The sequence below is a fragment of the Bactrocera tryoni genome, unplaced genomic scaffold (assembly GCF_016617805.1).
Source record: "Bactrocera tryoni isolate S06 unplaced genomic scaffold, CSIRO_BtryS06_freeze2 scaffold_25, whole genome shotgun sequence".
Lineage (NCBI taxonomy): Eukaryota > Metazoa > Arthropoda > Insecta > Diptera > Tephritidae > Bactrocera > Bactrocera tryoni.
In genome coordinates, this window is record NW_024395977.1 from 8,694,857 (window position 1) to 8,718,991 (window position 24,135).

Genomic DNA, 24,135 nt, shown 5'->3' on the forward strand with positions numbered 1-24,135 from the left:
ACAGCCTGGATTGCAAGAAAATTAAAAAAAAAAAATTTAGGAACAACACTCAAGAAGCACGAAGAAGGCTTAATCAGGAAGATTGGCTCGACTCACACAACCCCCAGCTCTCTACGAAAAAAACACTACTACTACTGCTAACAAATAATCACATTCCTCTCGAGATTAGCATGCAACCGACTACAGATATTCTTAGGACACAAAAAGTAATAAACTACCTAGACCCTAGACTAACCTTCTGGGTACAAATGCTGCACGTCGTAGGAAAGGCAGCAAAGATCACTTCCCAACTGAGCCGACTAATGGCCAACATAGTAAGCCCCTCCAAGAAAAGAGAAAGCTCCTAATGTCGACGGCAATCTTCTTTTTCTTTACTGGCGTGGACACCGCTTACGCGATTATAGCCGAGTTAACAACAGCGCCCCAGTCGTTTCTTCTTTTCGCAAGGTTGCACAAATTGTAGATTCCAAGCGAAGCCAGGTCCTTCTCGACCTGGTCTTTCCAACGGAGTGGAGGTCTTCCTCTCCCTCTGCTTGCCCCAGAGGGTATTACGTCGAGTACTTTCAGAGCTGGAGTGTTTTCGCCCATATGTACGACATGACTATGTCAATGTCGTCGTATATCTCATACAGCGTATGGGAGGGTGAGACGTGCTTAAAAGGGAAAACTTTAAATATAAAAGTCTTAATTTTCTAGTTTTCATCCTTATTTTGTAGTTAGGTCACAATATGTGTACATGAAGAAATATGCAAGAGGTAAACCGCTTTATTTTAAGCTAGTTTCTCTTTTCACCATGTAAGAGATTACCCAGATTATAGATTCAAATTTATTGATGTTATTTAAAATAGCGTGCTCTTCGTAAAACGTAAACAAGTAATCTTTCGATTTCGTACTATCTAATTCTAAAATATAAATACATCAGTTTTGTTAAATAACGCCAATACATGCATAATATTGTGTACATGTAAGAGTAGTGTAACCAGGTTGTCCTGCACAGTGTACACCTCTTCATACAGTAACTATAAGTAGGAACCGTCATAAGTGTCATTCTAATTTTATTTATACATATTTATATCTACATATGTACATATATATTCATATGTATGTATGTATATAAATATATTGTGTGTAAAAACAAGCGAGAATACATAATTATTTTTGATTTGATTTTGTGTGATATGTGACTACCTCATAGTGGGCAGAGCAGTCATTGCATCATTCACAGAATTCAATCAAAGCAATGTGGTCGATTCCCAACGGAGAAAAATTGAAAGTAAAAATCAAAACAACTCACTGAAGAAAACAGTGTGAAAAATAGTTGCGTGTGTTGTTTCTGAGTATTTAGCAGTTTAAACAAGTTCTTTTGAAAAATACAGGAAAAAGGACGTGGGACAAATTTACTTTTATTATTTTTTCAAAACAGATGCGATCATATCATCTATGTAATTGTATTTCGTTGCTTAGTTGCATAAGTGATTTTTGCGCGTTTTTATATTGAAAAAATAAAAAATAGTGTTATATAAACATATAATAGTTCAAAATGCATATTCATCCAAGTTCGTCTGAATCTAATTTTGGCCAACTAATTCTGAGGGAAGAAACCGCAGCCATCAAAATACAAGCTGGATTTCGTGGCTACCGCGTAAGAAAACATATGCAAAATCAATCACAAATCAATGCACCGAATTTCTATATACAGGAAAGACAGCAGCAGATGTCGGATCCATTGCATATAAATATAGGAAATAGCACAACATTACAAAATATTAACACAACCGCAAATAAAAATAGTTCTAAATTAGAAGTAGAAATAACTACAAAGGAAGATCAATGCGCTACTAAAATACAAGCAAGTGTACGTGGTTTTTTGGTGCGAAAGAAACAGAAAATTGCAATGGATGCGGCAACAAAAATACAAGCAAGCTTCCGAGGCTTCAAAGCGCGGAAAGAAACACAACACTTGAAACAGAAATAAAATTAACCTAGTGTAATAACATAATGACTGCTAGTTACCTGTAAAATTGACATATATGTATAAGTATGTTTTTTTAATTACTTTCTCAATATATGTTCTTAAATTTTCTTAAATGCTCTTAGCAAAAAATATTTTTTCTGATCTGAGCATAAAACATAATTGTTCTGACCATAGAATATTCAGTGCTTTTACGCTGTTAGCGATTTGTTTGCTTTTTATTCACTTAATTGCTGTCTTTGTTGCTAATAATGCCAGAAAAAGTTATTATTGGGGTATTTCATTTGTAAGCATAAATATACAGAATTCGATGCAGGTATGGTATAAGCTAAAACATTCATTTGTGAATCTACATACATATGTACTATGTTGTGCAAATGAATTAATAAAGTGTTTGTATCTTCCAATTAAGCGGTCTTGAGAAATTAGAAATCATTTATACAAATCCAAAGGCTTATAATTAATTTTCCGTAATTTCGCTTTGCCATAATTTCGTGTTTACAAAAATTATAAATCATCAAAATACTAATATTTTGCTATTGGTAGAAATAAAATAAGTTTGTGAAATTTTAGGAATATTTTTATTTACTAACAATATTAAGACCTTAAAACATTATGAATGCTTATATGTCAGTATGAATAGTTGTTAAGTTTGGCCACACAGCAAAAATATTGCATTTATGTACATATATGTATTTATTTATTTATTTATTTATAACAATTCATATAACAAAAAGAGTTTTATTATATAAATACATAAACGCAGCACTGGCTACGAGGCCTTCAGCCGCATTTACATATATGTAAATCTAATTCTATATTCATATATGAGATAATAAATTATAATGGTAACAGTTGGAATAATTGTTTTGAATAAAAGATATGTATGTATGACGCATTTACAAACATTATTGAACATGGAGAGATTAAAATGTAAATGGAAAGACAAACCGTTACTTTAAAGAGAATATACTATGTACATTACTAAGATTTCAAGCAACTGTCTTGTCAAGAAACAAAATAGTTCGTATGTGTATTCAAACGACTTTTTAAAAGTCAGAAATAAGACATTTTCCCTATTCAGTGGATATGTATTAAAAACCTATTGATTATAAGTTATATAAAGGATTTACAGTGATAAACATTACATGAAATAACAGCGAAAGCCTTCTTAATTTTGTTTGATTTTCAGTCGAAGTTTCATTGGTATTGCCAACATAAAAATTACAGATAATTAAACAGCTAAATATTTGTAAAAGAAAAGTAAAATAATTCAATTCAGTTATTGCTCATTAAGTGGTGGGTATTAGTTTTGATTTATATTGCGATAACCAAAATCTTGCGCATGGGGTGCTGCACTTAAAAAAAAAGCCAGTTGGTCAAATTCATTAGAGCTTCCTAATAACAAGTAAGTCACAGTTTTACAAACAATTAAACGACTTTTAAATATGGTTTGTTGTGAATTCATAAATTATTTTCGTTTAAAAAAAAGAAGAATTTGTTTTTTTTCTCGAAAGTTTCCGTTTCCTTACTGTCGGTAGTTATCAAGAATGAATTTTAAATAATTTTAAATTTGAGTTGGCGCAGACTACGATATATATGGTTGTTAAATAGGATTAAAATATTATGAACACCGTTTTTGTGTGTAGTGGATTCAACACAAATGAATGAAGAGGAGCCAAACGTTTAAAAAATTTATTATTACTCAAAGTACATTTCTAGGAATAGTAGATTGAGCCTACTATTTATGTCCCTTATGCCCGGTTTCACAGTCCATACTTAAGTTGTGCCTAAATAAAATCTTAGCTAAGTATTGTTGCAAACTGAGTGGCCGTTTGCGTTTCACAGTCAATGCTCAATTTCTATAAAATTTTATTATGATATATGGCAACGTTATGGGCAACGTTATGGGCAACATATGTTTTACAATTGTCATTCATAAAAATATGTTTGAAATATTTAAATTATAACAGACAATACATAAATTTGCGAGGAAAATTATATCAAAAATTGATGAAAACAACAAAAGAACCCCAAATTTCATCACTAGCGAGTCGGAGCACCTACGGGAACTGAAGGAAAAGTATAAGCTGTTATTGAGTGCAAACGAACGGACACTTGCCCTACGCTACGAAAGATGTCGCTGAAAATTCAAAGCAAATTCAAAACAAAAATCAGCTGTTATTTAAGCACTGCTTAACAGCCCTATTCTGAAAAAACCTCTCAACTGAGTTGAGAGGAAACATTTGAGAGATTTCTTGTGAGGCATATGTTGTGAGGCTATTCTTGCTCAAACCTCATAAGAAAAAAGCTTTAAAAAGTCACCACGTGAGGTAAAAAGCTTTTTGCTGTCAAACAGCTGTTTTAATAAAAATAACAGCCCTATTCTGAAAAAACCAAAACAAAAATGGACACACAAATGAATAATCAGCATATGTAAGTAATTTTCCAAATTTTAAAATATATATATATATACAATAATTTCCTATATTCCTAGGCGTGCAAAACGGAGAGGACAACGCAGGAGCAGCTGCAACATTACGTAATGTTTTGCAAGCAGCATCCTGAGTTGCAACGGGGGAAGCTAACTCCGACCAACCCTCAAGGGCTGCATATACTTTGGTCGGAGTTAGCAGATAATTTAAATGCCTTAAGAGGCCCAACTCGGTCGGCAGCCAAGTGGAAGGAGGTAAGATAATAAATGCTTCTGTTTGTGTCACATTACTAAAATACACACATATGTATATTTCCATAGTCATTAATGCATTGGAAACACCAGTTGCGATCGCGAGCGCGCAAACTTAAGACCCATGCGCAAGCGACTGGTGGAGGCCCTCCGATAAGTGGAATGACTCCATTCGAGGAGCAAGCCATAACCACATTTGGGGCAGCAGCGGTGGATGGATTGCCGGGTGTTGCGACTTTGGGTCATCAGGTAATTTACTATATATTTTTTTATTACATGAGGCAATAATTGGTCCGTTTTATACTTACAGGTTTTGCCGTTGTATATAAATACACAAGCTCCAGCTTCCTCGCCAACACCAACATCGCCTGCTCCAGTACCCTGCTCCAGCACCTTCACTCACAATGTAAAAAATGAAATAAGAATGTAAAAAATGAAATAAGAATGTAAAAAATAAAAAAAATTAAATAAAATAAAATGAATTATTTAAACATATGTAGATGTCTTTTTATTCATTCTTAGAGGAAGTAAAATGTACAGAGACAGACAGTAACTTACATATATGTATATATATTATATATATATATGTATTTATAGTACATAACGCCACTGGAAATATATACATACATATGTATATTATAAAGAAATAATGTAACGTTCTCTTTACTCTAGCACCCTCCCTAAAATTGGGGTTTTCGAAAACAATTTCGGTGTCTTGTGATTCTTCTAAAACTTCTTCAAAGCCAAGGTCTGCAGCCACACCATGCTTCAGTAAAATGTTGTGAATTGTGCACGCGTAAATAATCAAATACGCTTTTTTAGAGCTGTAATGAAGAATGCGATGTTTTGAGAGGCATCGGAATCGTGACTTCAAAACACCAAAGGCTCTCTCAATGGTATTACGTGCTTTGGCGTGCAACTTATTGTAACGCACTTCCCTTGCGTTTGAAGGTTCAGCGACTGGCGTTAACAGCCATGGCTCCAATGGATATCCTTGGTCGCCTAACAACCACGAATCACCACGTGCTATAAGTATTTGTGAGGTGCATACGTGTTGGGGATGTGGTCCAAATACCAGAATCATGGCAAGACCCGGGTTATCTCGCGTTGACAGCGGTGAACAGAAGTCGATGATCACAAACCTGCCAAAAATGCAAATATATACATATGTATTAATAAAATAGTTTGTATAATATAGAACATTACGTACTGCTTCTACATTAAGGCTGTAAAATCCTTTCCGGTTCATAAAAAGTGAGAGAGGAGTAGTGGCGTCTGTGCTTGAGGGTGAAACAATCCTTAATATGGGTACAATCGATTGCGCCGATTGTGCCCTTGATCCCAAATTTCGTGTAAAATCTTTAAGAAAAAATTTATTTATTTATTTATATTTATTTTTATTTATTTATCTTACCCCTTCTTTGCATCTGACACATCCTGCGCGCTTGAAGGGAAATAAATTTCACTTCCCTTAACATCCACAATCAGTTTTGAAATAAAGTGCAGAGCTCTTGACACTGAGGATTGGCTCATAGAGAGCATATAACTATTACCAACGCATTTTTGATAAAAGCCATGCCCGTAAAAATATAAACTCGTCAGGAAACGCAGATCAAAAGGAATATTTGACTTCTGCACGTCATGCGGCACCAATTCACTTATCAGCAATTTACATAGCGATTTTGGGAATCGAAATGTGTTAATAAATGCAGTGTCTTGCATAGTAAAGGGATCGCTTTTGTCTCGCAAACCCTTTAAAATTTTTCTCCTACCTCCCGATTCCTCCTTCTCAACAATTGCCGCATATACAAATAATAGTTCCTCCATGCTAATAACACTCAATTCTCAATATTTTAAAAAATGTCAAATATGCAAAACAAAACAAACACAGATGTTTTGTATTATGATGGCTGCTTTCACACGTCACAGATATTTGTGAGAATAGTGAGCATTTGAGCTTTTGAATTTTCGCCAGAATAAGGTAACCCTCACTATAGTGAGAAACATCACTGTAGTGAGGTTGGTGACTTTTGTGAGGGCATGAGAATAGGGCTGTAAGTCTCCCCTTTTCAGTACTTAAGCATTACATAAGTATGAACTGTAAAACAATATTTTCCTGTTTTATCTTAAGTACAACATAAGTATGGACTGTGAAACCGGGCATTAATGTCATATTTGCTGTTTTCAATTTGTTGCTAGCTTCGGGATTTTTCTCCAGAAGCTAAACAAATTTATCACCTTTCTACGTATGTATTTGTACAAATTAATGGATTAAAATATTTTAAAATTATAAATAATATATATTTTTTACCCATATTATTCCCAAATAAAAGTAACTATGTTCAATTACAGCAGCTTTGTAGTAGCCGAAATCGTTTGATACCACCGTCCACCGCACTGATACAGTTAGAACATTTTCGGGGCAGGTTTACGACATGAAACAAACATACTTATATGATGTAAGTTATTCGAATGCAATAAATATACAGTCAAAGACGAATATATAACTGTCACCCAAAAACTGACATGATTAAAATAAAATTATTATATAATCAACAAGTAAGGAGAGCTCTTGCAACTGGCTAGGATTAAGGCCAAGGAGTACCTTCCGATACATAAGCTTTGTTAGTTATATGTAGTTATATCGTCATTTTATTGACTCTAAGCACAAATTTATACCGTTATATACGGTATGAAGTCGACCGGAAGTTCGAAAATTTTTGATTAGGTATATGGGGCTAAAGGGAGTATTAACCCAATTCGACTCTTTTCTAGCACACAGGCATACTACTATCAAGAAAGAATTATCTATCTTATTTCAAATACACTATATACATAACTCACACATTGACCGATAAAAAGTGAACTACTTTGTACTGTGATCAAGTATTTGACACCTAGGGGCTTTAACAGTTTGGTTTTATTTGGACAAGTTTTGGTCATAAGCCTTTACTTCAAAGTCATTATTCGTGCAAAGTTTTATCCCGTAATATTATAGGTTTTGGTGATTTCTACATAGGAAAAAGAAGGAATTAGATGGAATTTAAAACTGCGTTACATGAGAAGTAGGCGTGGCTTTTCAGGCCTCTTTTCAAACCGTCGGTAGGAGGTTTTATAAGATTAGCGCTAAATGAAATTGGAATAGTGGCTTATGATACTTACAGTACACTTATTACAGGTCGGACGCTCCGCTCAGATACATATGAGTTGAAATGAAAAGCTATTTTGGGGAGAATTTATTGATCTATATGAATCAATCCCGTGCCTGTGAAGAATTAAGAGTGCGGAATATTAACCAATCCTTAATCCAAACACGCTTTTTTCTATCATTTTTTCGTTTTTTTAGAAGACAATAGCGATAATAATTCCTGCACAAATTTTGTCTCCGTCCATAACGACCGATTCCATATACAATATGTAAAAAAATTAATATTACACAAAATGCTGGTGTAGTGTACATATGTTTAAAGCTTGTTGGCACCATCAGGTGATTGCGCCAGCATGCTGACGTAGTGTATTGGGCACTTTAATTTAATGCTTAGTTATGGCATTTTATGGGTTTTGGGTTAATGGCATTTTGGGGACATGGCACTGGTCCGATTCCTACCTACGAGCTCGTTCTTTTTTTTGCCAAGAAACGCATACCTTGTTTCATTAAGATATCATATATGTATATACATATATACTAGCGGTCCGACAAGTGATTCGCTACGAACAAAATGAAATAATAAAATAATTTTATTTTAACAGCAAATCAATTTATTCAAACAAAAAATATTTTATTATTTGTTAGATATTTTAAACTTAAGTGTAATCGTTTGAATAAAAATGGCATATCAGTTGGAATCATAGAGATACGCGGTAAAAAAAAACTTCAATCAATTTTGGCAACAACTTTTTTACTCCCAACAGCAACAGGTGGCAAGATTATAAACATTTTTGTAACATCAAAAAATGTCATTTGAAATGCCGAATTGCACTGTTGAAAATGACTCAAAAAAAGCTTCGATGTTTGAGATGCCCCAAAAATTAATCAACACAATGGCTCTGGACCTTTTATAATGTAGGATGGAGTCATGTGTGGAAGTTCACGCAAGTGATGAAAGTTCTCTGATCGCCATTCACTTGGGAGTGGCCAGAAACGATTCTTTTACACATGGCTCAAGCAGCACACGACTTCCGATCTTTGACCAAGTATCCTCTGGGTAGCCTAAAAACATCCGTTTGAAGGCGAGCTAAAGTGAGAAGGCGAAACATCCCCTCCGCAGGGTTGTGCGCTGGGTTTGGAACCCGCCACGTAAATCTCGCACCCAGTGAAAAGGAACAACAAACAAGCCTCGGATGAGTGACCTCCCTTTTGACGACGACCATGGCAGACGAATTAAGGACTATGATTTGAGGGCATCCACCTGAAATGTCCGGTTCCTTACTTGGGGTGGTGCTACTGCCCAGCTGGTTGATGTCATCACCGCCGTCCAAGAAATGCGATGGACGGGACAAGGAGTGAGACGAGTAGGTCCTTGTCACATTTACTACAGTGGCCATATAAAGGAACGCAAATTTAGTGTGGGATTTGTGGTGGGAGAAAGACTCCGTCGCCGAGTACTGTTTTACCCCGGTGGACGAACGTCTAGCCACAATCCGTATCAAAGCGAAGTTCTTCAACATATCGCTGATCTGCGCCCATGGACCGACGGAAGAGAAGGACGATGCGACCAGAGACAACTGCCCCCGCTACGAGATCAAAATCGTGCTTGGCGACTTTAACGCCAGGGTGGGCAAAGAAGGTATCTTTGGCACTGCGGTCAGTAAATTCAGCCTCCACGACGAAACTTCCCCAAATGGGTTGAGGCTGATTGACTTCGCCGGGGCCCGAAATATGGTTATCTGTAGTACTAGATTTCAGCATAAGAGAATTCATCAAGCCACCTGGCTGTCCCCGGGTAGAAAATCCACCAACCAGATCGAGCATGTTGTGATAGACGGAAGACACGTCTCCAGTGTTTTAGAAGTGCGTGCGCACCGAGGTCCTAACATCGACTCGGACCACTATCTTGTTGCAGCCAAGATTCGCACCCGCCTCTGTGCAGCAAAAAACGCACGTCAACAAACACAAGGAAGGTTCGACGTCGAGAAGCTGCAATCACAACAGACAGCCGAACGATTTTCTACTCGGCTTGCACTCCTGCTCTCTGAGAGCACTCGTCAACAACTCGGTATAAGGGAACTGTGGGACGGCATTTCAAACTTCTTACGTACAGCTGCAACCGAAACCATTGGTTTTCGAGAAATGCAAAAGAACAGCTGGTACGACGAAATCAAAAACTGGTTTTAATAAAATTTATTTACTTTTGCATGATGTTTTCTTTGACTGGTGATGAAAGAATCTGAGCTCAAAGGTAATTGGTTTAGCAAGTCCTGATTTGTAGCGACCTATTAGTCCTTTGGTGTATGATGGAGTCGATACATTTTAACGTCTTTATTGCTTGACTCAGCAGATTCTTCTGAGAGCTTTCCTATTGAAACTGGTGCATATTGAATAACATCGGGAGCGTGAATTAAAATTTTATGGACTGACGAAGGAAGATAACACCAGGAATATTTTGAGGTTAATTCCCTTGCAGGATCTAGCGCAAATCTAGTGCATTTCGGTAATGAATTAATTAATTACATTCGTGACGCAATGTGGTCCATTAATTTTTAGCTCAACTTCAACATCAGATTCTGGCACCTTTTTTTGCTCAGGATAACTGTTTTTCCTGTTTTTATACATAGCAGGGTAAAAAGTTAATATTAAACTTTTTGTTGACAAATTCTAAAAATTGGATACTGATGCTTTATTAAATTTGCTTCGGTGATAAGTGACATTACTTCAAACTAAAAATTCAGAAATATATAGGCGTGAAAGTATACACCGCCTGAATAAATGAATGTATAAAACAAACGAACAAAAACATACATAAGCGTATATATGTACATACATACACGTAAATACAAAAAATTATAAAATTTAACACACAAATACATTACATGCCTGGTAGAATAACGTGAATAACAAAGAGAGGGGCAAAAGATGGCAGAGAAGCATAGACTAAGAAAACATTATCTAATATAAACAAACTTGACTCATTTGAGGGCGAGACAGGGATCACAACTTTTTTATAACTTAAATCGATGTATAAAGAAAAACATGCCACCCAAAAGGCATTTATAAAACAATAGTTTTAAAACAATAAAAAAACATATTATTATATAAAAACCACTTTGTTATATAACATATACATTTCTTCTCAATATTCATTTTGAATTTTGGCGATTAAAACGAATTTATATTGCAATTTAATTTATTATAAGAGATAATTTTTAACCGATATTCACTGCACAGCGTGTGTTTCTATTGTCTCACTTCTTTCGCTTCTCGTAGCCCTTACGAATGTATTTACCGTTAGTTTTATTAGTATTTTAAGAAATAGCTTTGATACAAACAGTGGCAAATTTCAACTTTGTGTTTTTTTTGGCCTATGAAATTGCCGAGTGAGGGTTCGACTGATTTTGTGTAAACTTCACATAAACCATCTACTAAATAGTGGAAACAAAGTCTAAATATTTGGTTTGGTTAGGTGAATCCGTTCTTAAGTTATAAAATTAACGAAAAGTGTTATTACTTTATATATATGTATATTAATGCATATACATCTATATACTATATCGTCCCCTCAATATAACAATAGCGTATGTGCTCATACGCCATTATTTTTTTATTGCATATTTAGAATCTCCATCATTGATTCTATGTCTGGTCAAAATTTCGTCAAATTCTACTTCCACAAAGTGGGTCAAAATGTCATTGGAAAAAATGGTGTATAATTTCATGTTCAAAAAAATTCCTTCAATAAGTGTATAAGCTCATATGCGCTATTTTGCTTGAAATTGCTACTGCAAAGTTGTTAAAAGAATAATAGTGTATGCGCATTATACTCCATTTTAGCCTGTAGAAATAAATACAATTTATCAAAACTTTAACTCATAAAATAGCTTATAATAATATACACTATTGTTTGAGAAATAGTTTTATTCCGACCATTTCTATACTCCACATAAGCTGTTTTATTTTCAATACAAATTCGAAAGTTTTATCAGAAATTTACAAGAGTAGTAGCCTATGCGATTTTTACGTTGTTTTGATTACATGAATGCCAAGGAAATATTGTAGTCATTTGAAATTTCAGCTTGTAAATTCATTTCGCAGAGAAAGTTTGTTCATTAAAAATATGGATTTTAAACATCTGAGTGAGTATCGTCTTTTATATAATGTAAGTGAAGTAAGCAAGGTAAATATCAACAGGCTGTGACACGAAACCACCAGTCGTTGTGGAAATTGCTCCAAAGACTGATGAGTTTGATTTCGCTGTGGGATTGCCGGACATAGAGATACCTCAAAAAGAGGTGTTCAACTTTTCGTTTACTGGCAAATACAATAAAGAGCTGCCAATTTGTAATCGAAAGCTGCATGATCTTTAAAATTTGTGCAAAAGAGTGTAATTCCTCGTGGCTCGCAGTCATTTTTTTAATTTACGAGGTGGAAACAAACGAAATTGTTTAGATGAGCCAGATGTAGCAGAGGAAGAGAATGAAGACGAATGAATTTCTAGTTATTTTTGATTTACGCAATGTATACCTTCATGTGTCATAATTTTTGGTTTATAATAACCCAAATTGGAAAGTAATGAATAAATGCCACTGAATTAACAAAACTATGAATTAATTACTGTTTTATAATGTTACAAATTGATATTTTGAGATCAAATATTTTAATAAAAATACCGTAAAATTATTGAATAAAACAGCGTATACCATACAAAATAAAATAGTGTATCAGATACATCATACGAATTCCTTAAAAAATAAAATGGCCTATATGGAGGACTTGCGCTTTGAATAACATAATTAGGGTCTTAAAGGATGCGTAGAATAAAGAAACTTGGTAAATTTAAAGACAAGAAACGGTATAATGTACTCATCGAAAAATCCACTATGAAGAATTATTATTTACCGCGATATTGAGGTTTTAATAGACATCTGATTTGACAAAAACTTTAAACTCGATTTTCTCAAAACCCCAAAAAAATTATACGCTATTGTTAAATTGAGGGGACGATATATGCATATTGAATTCATTTGTTACAAAAATGTGATAACTGACAGGTGAGTCAGTGTGACTTTGGACAGGCCAGTTCTTAGGTTCTAAAATTACAACGTAAAGTGGCATTAATTTTTAAATGTATAGATATACCATCTATGTATATTGAATTCATTTGCTACAAAAAATGTGATAACTGAAGAACCGCTCAGCCAAATTTGTGCAAACAAAATCGTCGAAACAAAGCTTACTGATTTGGTTTGGATAGGTGAGCCAGCTGTTATGTTATAAAATTACAACGAAAAGTGGCATTAATTTTTAAATATATAGATATACCATATATGTATATTTATTTAATTTGCTACAAAAAATGAAATAACTGAAGAACCGCTCAGCCAATTTTGTGCGAACTAAATAGTCGAAACAAAGCTAACTGATTTGCTTTGGATAAGAGAGCCAGTTCTTAAGTTATAAAATAACAACGTAAAGTGGCATTAATTTTTATATACAAGTATGTAGATATGCATCTATGTTTATTGAATACATATCTTACAAAAAAGTTTGTAACTGAAGAACCTCTCATTCGATTTTGTGGACACTTCACATTCCCCATCTACCAATGGTCGAAACAGAGCCTAAATATTTGGTTTGGATAGGTGAGCCAATTCTTAAGTTATAAAATTACAACGAAAAATGGCATTAATTTATAAATGTATAGATAGATATACCATCTATGTGGGATTGCAACCCTGACCTAACCTGACTCGCGCACGAATGCAACTCCAAACATACACCCTGAATGAACGGACTCAACGAAAGCAATGAACGCCGACAGCGAGGGTTAAAAAGACAGACACTTGATTTTGAAACTTCACAGAATACGGACGTGCCCTCCAAAAAATATTTGTTAAAATAAACTAACTTATATATATATATATATTTCACTGAGTGATTATATATATTATTTTATCCATTAAAAAGAAACTAAGCGCTTAATTTAAAGAAAGTCCCCCACAAAGTGGTGTCAGAAGTGGGATGAAATTAATTTGCACGCAAATTGAATGGAAAGTGTCGTGTTAAATGTCCGCGTTAATGTATACAAACTTTGGTGAGCATAAAAATATGAAGTTATTTTGTACGTTCTTAAAAAGCAAAAGGTGACTTTGCGTAGGAGCTAAATTTTGTGAGACGTAGTTAAGTACTGAAATAAATTGGTATCGGCAAATTTGGATTACAGTGTGAAAAAGGGTTTGCGTAAAGCAAAAAAACTGTGAGATTGTCTATTCCTTGTGGCACATAACGTTTTTAAGAAAAGAAACTGTACGTGTGGAGTGGCGTCACTATTCAGTGCAGTTACAAGGTCCGTTAGGACGCTAGCGAAAATCAACGGTAAATTCAAGAAAAGACGGTGTCGTCAAATGGTGTCGTGCGGTAGCTGAAGAGAGCAGCTAGTATATACTCTCACAATGAGTACAGTATATAGACATGGTGTTGAGTTTTATTTGTGAAGCATAATATGAACAAAGAGTTCAGTTGGTAACTATTGACAAGTTTGCGAACAAGGGCTGTGTTGATGCGTTAGTGGGTAAAGCTGATTTTACGGTACAGTGCTGTGTAGATGCGCTGGGGGTGATTTAAGATCAGCGTATGATAAACTATTCACAAGTTGTTCGGACTAGCGTAGTAGTGATGCTAGTGGCAAAAACTGCTGTTGTTGTCCAGAGCAGTGTAGATGCGCTGATGGTGATTTAAGATCAGCGTATGATAACTGTTGACAAGTTGTTCGGACTAGAGCTGTGGTGATGCGTTAGTGACAAAACCTGCTGTTGTTGTTCAGCGCAGTGTAGATGCGTTGGTGGTGATATGGTATTGATACCTGATTGACAGTGCATAGAAAATTGTAAGCAGCTGTGGTTGAAGCGGTGAGCAATTGAATACAGTAGCAGTAAGAATGATGATATATAAACGTAATCAGAAGACAAGTACGAGTTAAGCAATTTAAAGAAAAAAGTTGTATTAAAATTGTCAAAAGAGAAGCATTTTATAAAATTACAGAGTAATGTAAAACATTTTGTAAAAATACCGAAATTAATTCATTAATTCATTAGTTACTATACAATGGCCAAAACTTTTCAACGTATATTTTAAGGTTTACTTTTACTTATTATATAATAAATACCTTATTTGTATCCAAAATTATATACCATTTATTTTTGTTAACATTCGACAGGCAACAGACTTTTTTATTGACAGTGAACGGTTTGAAGGAAAAATTATTGACACTGGAGTTATCGACAAATGGCCGTAAAGCCACATTAAAAGACAACAACAACCGGAATGTTTAACGTAGGTACCTGCTGACGTCAGCCTTACTCCACGGTACTCAAAAGTACAACGGATCAAGTCAATGCGATGATCAGCGCCGTGAAAATGCCAGGCATTTTCAGTACAAATTGACTGTGTGGAATGGACACACTAACCACCTTGTTGGGGTTCGAAGCCCATCTAAAACCTCTGCCGTACTATGGGTCCGGCACCCGGTTGCAATGAAACTCCACATCGAACCAACAAAAAGTAAATTCTACCCGCATTTGGGTACAAACCACAACTACCACGAGACTCCCCGAGGGTCCAGTCCGCATGAGCAGGTTGGAGTTACCTCCAAGGGCTCCTGCTCCCCGTGGTGCCAGAATTAAGTCTCCGGTCAGACCTCGTAGCCGAAACTACTACCAGTTGAGCTTCCATACTGCTCTGAACTGGTGGCCAATAAAGAAGGTGAGGTTGGACCCCACTGACACACAAAAAATACCCAACACAACACACAACACTAATACTAAAAACTAACCCTAATTCACAGTTAAACGCCTTCGCCGCTTAAATACCTCACGCGCAAACAACCCTAATAATTCGGTATTCCGACTAGTGGAGATCACACCACTATCATCTAAGTGCCCATTTGTCCAGCTTATCTCCATACCTCCCAAATCCCTAATGTCAGAGTACATCGGGCATTCTGCAATAACATGCACCCAATCTTCTACCCGTGCCCCGCAAAAACAACCGGACCGACCAGATAGGTGCCTCTGATGCAAAAATGCATTCAGAGGCCCATGCCCCGTAAGCAAAAAACCCACACTCAGACAAAATCTGAAGTCTGGGTTATCCGCAACAAACCCAACATCCTGAATGTACTTATACTTCAGCCTCTTGCTCCCTGTCGAAACAGTACGACATACAGGCAGACATGCAAGCATCATACAACGCTGCACCGAGAGGAGTTTTTGGCGACCCGAGGCCGCCACTGCTGTCTCCCACCATACAGCAGCACCATAAGTGGCACAAGCCACAAACAAGCCACGATATATGGTGCGGACAACACGACGCCCGAGACCCCAATCACTCCTAAAGATGCGTCGTACTTTGCCTATGACCGCCAGTATCCGCTCCTTAACCCTAATCAAGTGTGGAGTAAAACATATTCTTTCACTCATAGTCAGTCCCAGATACTTGACTTGCGTCACATATTAAAGGACAGACTTTGTGAGCATTTTGGACTGACTAGAAACTAGTTGAGTGCAAAACAACATGTCGCCGTCGATGGGGTCCGGGTCTCCGGTCTTCACTCTACGCGATCTCGAGGAATCTCTTTCAACTTTTAGTGGTACGGGGCAACACCCAGTCGAGGAGTGGCTGATTTTAAATCTAATGCCATGGCAGTTCGTTGGGGGGATTTACAAAATTTTATATACAGGAAACAATTATTGAAGGGTGCCGCGAAAATTTTCGTTCGCAGTCAACGGGACATAACTAGTTGGAGTGCACTTAAACAATGTTTGCAAAAAGAATTTGGAGTAGTAACATCGTCAATCGAAGTACATCGAGCATTTAGGAATCGCAAAAGTGCCTAAATGAAGATTATCGCGAGTATCTTTATAGCTCTATGGACATAAGTAGGCCAATAAAGCTGGACGAAAGAAGTCTCACCGAATATTTTGTACAGGGGATCCCAGATATCAGACCAAACAACTGTATCAGGCTAGTTCGATAGAAGAATTAAAAGCTCAGATCCTTGTTTATGAAAAAGTTCGCTCGGAAACCACTATCAAAGTGTTTTGGGTGTAATCAGCCAGGACACCGTATTGCATTGTAGAGGTATTGAAAATTTCAGCCGAATCATCACAATCATCTGCGGAACCATCGGGTTCCCTTAACAACGAAGCAGAACAGACAACAGTAGGAGCAAAGGCAGCAACAGTTCCTCCCACCCCTCCGTCCTTTCTCGAAAAAGTGAAAAAATGTGCTCCAAAGAATATTGTTAGTGAACTTTAAGATATACAAAAGAAAAGAGAACTGTTTTTTGAGCAACGAATTGAAATTGAAAGAGAAAAGTTAAATTTGGAAAAGTTGAAACTAGATTTGGACAGAGAAAAGTTAAAAAAAAGTTTTAAATAAAAAATTGGAATTAGAGCAAAACGAAAGACTGGCAATGATTGAACTAAAGTACAAATATAATATAAAACAATTTTATATGCTATTGTTATGTATAATAATTTTTAAGAATGTACAAATATATCTAAATGTGATATCTTGAAGTGATACATACTTTTTATATATACATATGTATATAAAAATTAAAAATGAATTTTTGATTTAATTATAATTTTTAATTTAATTGAACTGTATTTGGAAACATAAGATGATATAACGATTGTGTTTTTAATTCAAAGCTATTTGAGATCGTTTTGAACTCGTTGAAATTCTTATTTTCACTGTTATCAAGTAGTATGTATATTGTGAAGAATACAGCATACTAGTATCCATTCGTTAAAGTATTTTTGACTACTTTTATTTCGAATTCGAATCCTGAGCTCTTTTTGACTGTAAACTCGCTCTTTTAATAAGCCGAAACAGTGTTCAATTCCTACACGGTATTTGCTATGCTGTTTGTTGAATTTTTTTCTTTTAGGTAGTTCAAATTGTTGAGAGTTGCTTCTGTAAGGCGTTATAATAATGTTACTGAGGGGATAAGCAGTGTATCCAGCAATCCACTCCTGTCCTGAAAAGAATCTTGGCTGATATTTGTTTAGTGTACAGTTTTTAAATATTTTTGCATCGTGAGTAGAGCCACTGTAGCCAAGGACAACATCGCGAACTTTGAGCTTGTAGTTGCAAACCATTTGAGCTTTAATGCATATACATATATGACTTCTGGAAAAGAACGCTTCATGATATTTTATAAATGGAGTTGTTTTAAAAATGCCTTGAATACTCTGCGAGTAATATTTGTTAACGTTCCTCCGTCACCAATCCCAAAAGTTTTCGCAATTTTTCATATCGATGCGAGAAGAGCCCAATCTATATATAACGACAGCTAGCTGTATATCAATCGGGAATTGCTTGTCACTACATTATTTAAAAACTTCGTCACTTGATATGAGGGTCAATAAGTGAGCAAATTGAGTTCGGTCTACACGCAGCATTTGACGGAACCGATTGTCATCCATTGTGGTTAAAATATTATCGCACCACTGAATTGACTTTGGAACAATATTTTCTACACCACTACGACAGTTTAGTGTAATGAGCAAATCATCATACACCTCGTCAATGGTATCCTCTACCAAATCTTCATCTTTACTGAATATGTCTTGAAATAATTTGAAAGTTAGTTCCATGCTCCTCTGTACATCAATTTTAAGTACTTTTTTAAATTGTTGGAGCATTTTTACTCTTTAATAAAATTGAATCAGCTGTTTTGGAACAAAATTTACCATACTACAGAGGTAGAGCAAAAAGTATGTTCACAGTTAAGCCTTTTAACGAAGTATGAACTAACGAATTACCAAGTTAACAGGTTCCGTCTGAATACACCTAATTAAATTCATCAATTTTCGCATCCGTACCCCTTTTTGTATTCATCATTCTTATATGTGTGTCTGCAGAATTTCTAACGCACGGAAAATCTGCCAAAAAACAAACTACAAAATCACTCCACTCACGATATACTGGCTGTGCATCAGCTCATCGCTTAGCCAATCCCCGCAGCCTGCTGAGAACAGCGAATATGACGAAAGCGTCTTTCCAATGATATGCTGCTCTCAACTTTCTCTATAAATTGTATCGACGTGTACGTGTTGTCAATGGGGTTGAACTTAGGCAGAATCGCTGCTATTTCGCTTGGTGTATAATGCCGGAATTACATGTGCAGATATTCTGCGTGCAGATCTGCACTATTTTTTCCAGCCAAAACACATGTGCAGTAAATTTTGACAATCAGCTGATTGCAATAAATAATTGAAATTGAAATTTAAAAATTTTAAAATGGAAGTGGAAAGAAAAAAAAGATTGCAACAATTGCTTTTACTTCTAGTTGCCAAAAAGAAATTAATTAATATTTTAAGCTTGTGCGCGATAAGTGATAAAAAAACACGGGTGTGGACGATTCCTATATATGCGGAAAATGAGAGAGAGCTGCATAGTTTTTTCAATCATTTATTCATCTATATAAAAAACAATGATTCCTCTCAGTTTCAAAAGGCTACTCGGATGCAAGTGGATCAATTTAAGCTTCTTCTAAGCTTAATTAAAAGGCGTATAGAAAAACAGTTTCATATACGTCGTCCAATACCAGCAGAATGTCGCCTGGCAATAACATTAGTGTAAGTACATTTCGTTTGTAAATTTTATAATAAATAAATATGTACATATGTTCATCAACTCTTAGATATTTGGCACATGGAGTTTGCCGCCAGATGTTGGCTTGGGCTTTTCGAGTAGGAGTATCAACAAACATCCGCAGCCATTTGGGATGAACTTTCAGGAATATATTTGGCGCAACCAAATGAACATGAGTGGAGGGAAATAGCCGATTAATTTTACATCAAGACAGGAATGCCTCATGTTGTAGGAGCTGTTGACGGCAAACATGTCCAAATCAAGTGTCCGCGAAAATCCGGATCACTGTATTTTAATTATAAGCAATATTTTAGTATTGTGTTGTTAGCCGTTTGTGATAGCAAATATACATTCACCGCAGTAGACATTGGAGCTTACGGAAGCCAAAGTGATGGCGGAGTGTTAAAAATCAGTGGTTTTGGAAACAGAATATTAAACGGAACAATGAACCTACCAGAAGCAGAAAATCTTCCACGTAGTGCGATAAAATTCCCATTTTATTATGTGGGAGATGCTGCTTTTCCGTTGACAAAACATTTGATGAGGCCATATCCGGGAAAGTGTTTGGAAGCAAACAAAGACCACTTCAATAAATGTTTATCCAGAGCGCGGGTTACAATTGAAAATACATTTGGCATTTTAGTGGCTAGATGGCGAGTTCTCAATAATTCTTTGGATATGTTTCCCGAAAATGCCAATACCATAGTTAGAGCTACATTAATTTTACATAATTTTGTAAAGTTCCATAACGCCGAATTCTATTGTCCCAACAACTTCGTTGACCACGTAAATGAAAGTGGCATTCTAATTGAAGGGCAGTGGAGACAATTTGTAGCGCCATTACATCAGAGTACGATATTATCAAGCGCTAACGCAAGACGAAGTGCTTTTGATACCCGAGATCTTCTTAAAAATTATCTCTTCTTTAATAAATAAGTAAATAATTCAATAAATTTATTATAAAATAAATATGTTGGTTCTACGTAACCTGTATGGATTTGTATTCCTCAAAATTGTTTGCCCTGAAATAACAAAAACAACAACTACAAAATAAATAAATAACTTTGTACTTTTTTATATACTTGGAAAGAATGAGCTTTTATTTAAAATTTTATTTAAAACTTATTTTTTGCGATTTACTAAAAATTGGTGGAATGTTTGAGACATTTGGAGTTGTAACTCGGACATTTCCAGGCTATTTAAGTTAGCTCCCTCCGCCTGCTTGGTAAGGCTTTCAAAAAATAATTGAATGGCGGATCTCTCCGTGGCCACGACCAACATTTCCTCTGCTAACGTCATCACTCTTTGAAAGTCTCTATTCGTCCAGTCTGTGTCTGCGTCTGCGTCTGCGTCTGTGTCTGTGTCTGTGTCTGTGTCTGTGACTGTGTCTGCGTCTGTGGTGATTGAGGAAGCATATTTAAACTGATACTGCTACAGGCGGATTCGCCAAGGTCGCTGAGGAAGGAGTCGTCACCTTCTGTAGTCACGGTGCCATAATTGCCTTGTGTGCTGAAAATGCATATATAATAAATAATACAATTATACAAATAAAACAAGATTATACAAAACCTACTTCAAGTTGTCCATTTCAACGTCCTTTAAAAACTTCAGGCTCTCCATCCACTTCCACTTTTTGTGTGGCGAATACATGCCGCTTCCTGACGGTTTCTTTTTTAGGTCCTTATACAATTTATCCCGTAGGGTCCGCCAACGGGCCTTTAGCTTCTCACCTAAAAACATTCAAAACATGAATAAATATAAATTTTGTGTTAAGGTTATAAAATTAAAGATTTACCTGGAATATTCAATTTCTGCGATGGCTCTTGAAATTTGGCGTCCCTCAGGTAGCTATTTTTATAATTTCTATGACTTTTGTCATAAAGAAACCGGTTTTCGCTCACAAACTCAATTAATTTTTCTTCCATTTTTTTTAATCTTTTGTTTATTTTCACTGAACAGCTGAGCGCAATTTAAAATGTTGCCGGACTTTGCTCAAAAATTAATTATTTGAATGTTGTCAGCACTGCCTCTGCGCAGAGAAACTCAAATTTCACATGCCGTGCAGATCTGCATTGAGGTGCAGAATTTGAACTGTCAAATCAGTACAAATTTTTTTTCTGCACGCAGAATTCTGCACATGTAATTCCGGCATAACAGTGGTCGGCATGAGAGGATCTGTCACTGTGTTGGTGAGCACGAAAAAAAAGTAGCCCAGTGAGAAATTGGAATTAAAATTAAGCATCTAATCTAAATAATTAATAGTATAATGAAAATTAAAAAAATGTCTTTTAAGGATATATTCCCTATTATCTTTAAAAAACTTGGAACATAAAAGGCATTGCATGGCACCAAAGGCATTTAGAATCGTAAAATATTTCTCGCAGGGCATATTTGGTTTTGCGGTATAGTCCTGCGTGATGTTAATTCGTTGCTGGCTCGATAACGACTGAACGATAGAGCGTAAGCGTACGTGTGAAGTTAATTTGCACAATTGTGCTAAGAAATGCCGACCACTGGTGTATAACCTCTGTCTCTTGTTGCTTGTGCTCTTTCTGCCGCTCTCGTGCATGTTTCATCGAACCCAGGCGCTGACCGTTCTCTATGTTCTGCATGGGTTTTCTTTGTGGCGTTGTTAGCAAGTGCGCATTTGACGTATTAATTTCTTATGTCGCAATTACTAGTAAAAGTTGTTACATGATGAACGGTTGATTCCATTGTAGAATCGTACAAGTAACAAAAGAATCATATGGTCGTTAACAGCTGAGATCACCTGATCGAAATAGTTGACTTTTCGGCACAGAGATCTAAATGAAAGGACTTAAAAATAGTAAAGAGGTTGCAAAAAAGGCACGTTACAGATATATTTTGGATGTTTGGTTCCCCAGCATGCCTATTTTCACCCACATAATATGTACAATACTAAACAAAACTACATGTAATAATTTAAACAAAAATAGATATATTCTTCAAATATTTTTAATAAAATGGGGAACATTTACTATTATTTTGACACAATAAATAAAATTTTAATCAAAACTAGGTAAATTACTTCTTTATGAATTTTAGGAATTGAAACATATTTGATAACTTAACAAAAACGTACTTAAAGTAATAAATTGTATAGCATACTTTTGTCTGTTTTAAGGCATTTGGCCGTTTTAGTAGTAGAATATTTAGAAAACCCTAATGAAATGCCTGGCCTTTGGCCTGTGCCATTCTTAATGTAATTTCTGTAATTCTCCTGTGTATGTATGGGTGAAAATGATAGCATTTGTTTCGGATTCGGATGCCACAACGTAAGTGATTGCCGCGTACTTGGCTGCGTTGTCGGGCATGACCGCTCATACATATGCAGATATGACGACGGTTGCAAATATGCGTGCGACTGTACATACGCCTGCGGATATAAATTGCGTTCTACTTGCGACGCAAATGATGCTGAATGTCCGGAACTGTTGAACGAAGAGTACGCAGTTGTGCAGTTAGCATTACCACTTCACCACATAACGCGCTAACCTGTACCTCCAACTGCCTCCTTACCCGATCGTTGTTCAACGATGACTCACCATTCTCATGCTGATCTTTACCACTTCTCTGCGCTAAATCTGCCTCACATGATGCACTTGACTCCATAACCTGCTTTACCAAATCTGAAACTATATCTTGGAGTTGGCTTATTAATTCTGCTTTTGTACCACTAGTCTTTAAATTCAGCTTTTGCAACGCTTCTTTCAATTGCAATACTGTTGAATTACTTAGATCCATCCCACTTCTGAAGTCTGTCCTTCACGACAGAGTCAAATGACCGTACTTTATTAAACTCAAACGAATGAATATGACAAAAATGAATACAATGCAAAATGAACATGTAAAATAGAACATATAAGAATGAATACTCGTATAATGTAGTAAATTGTACAGATGCCAATTGTAACAAATATGGTGATGACATATGTATAGATATAGCATCTTTGTATACATGTGAAAGTAGTTAGTGAAAGTAGACGTGTTTCTTAGTGGTCTAGAATATTTGCAAAAATTTATAGTTCTTCAAAGTGATAGCAAACGTGTTTTTGTTTGAGACTTACCGGGAGACTGGAACTGGACTTTTAACTGATTGGATGCTAATACTATGTTCGGACCAAAATCGAAAACATTTTGAAAACACATTTGGATGTTGTGGAATCTAAGTCGTTCGGACCGACAATTTGTGTTTTCGATAAGTTTTTACTGACAACTCACAAATTTATTTGTTTGTTTACATTTGAGCAACGAGAATGGTAAGTTTTGAATTTAATTCAATAATAATTTCCTTAATATTTGCTTATAATGTTACTAAAGATCGTATTTTTTAGAATTCTGAGAAAAAGATATTAATTGCGAAAGAATTGGCTTTGAGAAACCAAATAAATACTCTGCTCAACGACAATTCTTCAAGAGAAATATTAGAAAGTCTTACTACTCAGCACTATGCCTTGGCAAAAAAGATAGCCGAGTTAAAGAAACAACATTTAATCGTATTAGATTCAATAAAGGACCTTGGGATGCCGATTAATTCATGTTGGACAAAAGTGTGTATACTATATGTTCCTACCGATGCAAAAGTTTTCAATTATATATTAATAATTCCAGCAACGTAAGAATCAGTTTTGGGAACACGAT

General features: G+C 35.8%; 4 protein-coding genes across 4 annotated transcripts; 3 read left to right on the forward strand and 1 right to left on the reverse strand.

Annotated features, from left to right (window-relative positions):
* Positions 1 to 1,223: 1,223 nt before the first annotated feature.
* On the forward strand, positions 1,224 to 2,689 carry LOC120780494 (abnormal spindle-like microcephaly-associated protein homolog). Its single transcript, XM_040112768.1, has 2 exons — positions 1,224 to 1,642; positions 1,700 to 2,689. The coding sequence occupies exons 1-2, from the start codon at positions 1,541 to 1,543 to the stop codon at positions 1,973 to 1,975; spliced, it is 378 nt and encodes a 125-aa protein (XP_039968702.1). The 5' UTR covers positions 1,224 to 1,540; the 3' UTR covers positions 1,976 to 2,689.
* Positions 2,690 to 4,386: 1,697 nt separating this feature from the next.
* LOC120780900 lies at positions 4,387 to 5,101 on the forward strand. The gene is made up of 4 exons (XM_040113138.1): positions 4,387 to 4,408; positions 4,470 to 4,661; positions 4,728 to 4,907; positions 4,969 to 5,101. Exons 2-4 carry the CDS (start codon positions 4,518 to 4,520, stop codon positions 5,086 to 5,088), a joined length of 444 nt encoding a protein of 147 aa, XP_039969072.1. The 5' UTR covers positions 4,387 to 4,408; positions 4,470 to 4,517; the 3' UTR covers positions 5,089 to 5,101.
* Positions 5,102 to 19,018: 13,917 nt separating this feature from the next.
* LOC120780661 (protein ALP1-like) lies at positions 19,019 to 20,553 on the forward strand. The gene is made up of 2 exons (XM_040112922.1): positions 19,019 to 19,457; positions 19,523 to 20,553. The coding sequence occupies exon 2, from the start codon at positions 19,690 to 19,692 to the stop codon at positions 20,407 to 20,409; it is 720 nt and encodes a 239-aa protein (XP_039968856.1). The 5' UTR covers positions 19,019 to 19,457; positions 19,523 to 19,689; the 3' UTR covers positions 20,410 to 20,553.
* On the reverse strand, positions 20,550 to 21,498 carry LOC120780660 (transcription factor Adf-1-like). Its single transcript, XM_040112921.1, has 3 exons — positions 21,269 to 21,498; positions 21,047 to 21,203; positions 20,550 to 20,982 (listed from the first exon to the last, which is right to left on the reverse strand). The coding sequence occupies exons 1-3, from the start codon at positions 21,396 to 21,398 to the stop codon at positions 20,772 to 20,774; spliced, it is 498 nt and encodes a 165-aa protein (XP_039968855.1). The 5' UTR covers positions 21,399 to 21,498; the 3' UTR covers positions 20,550 to 20,771.
* Between the last annotated feature and the right edge of the window lie 2,637 nt (positions 21,499 to 24,135).

Coding starts and splice junctions, on each gene's coding strand:
- LOC120780661 (XM_040112922.1), top strand. CDS start 19,690: ATGCCTCATGTTGTAGGAGCTGTTGACGGCAAACATGTCCAAATCAAG.
- LOC120780660 (XM_040112921.1), bottom strand. CDS start 21,398: ATGGAAGAAAAATTAATTGAGTTTGTGAGCGAAAACCGGTTTCTTTAT. Junction 21,204..21,268: donor GCAGAAATTGAATATTCCAG/GTAAATCTTTAA, acceptor GAATGTTTTTAG/GTGAGAAGCTAAAGGCCCGT. Junction 20,983..21,046: donor GTTGAAATGGACAACTTGAA/GTAGGTTTTGTA, acceptor ATGCATTTTCAG/CACACAAGGCAATTATGGCA.
- LOC120780900 (XM_040113138.1), top strand. CDS start 4,518: ATGTTTTGCAAGCAGCATCCTGAGTTGCAACGGGGGAAGCTAACTCCG. Junction 4,662..4,727: donor CGGCAGCCAAGTGGAAGGAG/GTAAGATAATAA, acceptor ATATTTCCATAG/TCATTAATGCATTGGAAACA. Junction 4,908..4,968: donor TTGCGACTTTGGGTCATCAG/GTAATTTACTAT, acceptor TTATACTTACAG/GTTTTGCCGTTGTATATAAA.
- LOC120780494 (XM_040112768.1), top strand. CDS start 1,541: ATGCATATTCATCCAAGTTCGTCTGAATCTAATTTTGGCCAACTAATT. Junction 1,643..1,699: donor CTGGATTTCGTGGCTACCGC/GTAAGAAAACAT, acceptor TTCTATATACAG/GAAAGACAGCAGCAGATGTC.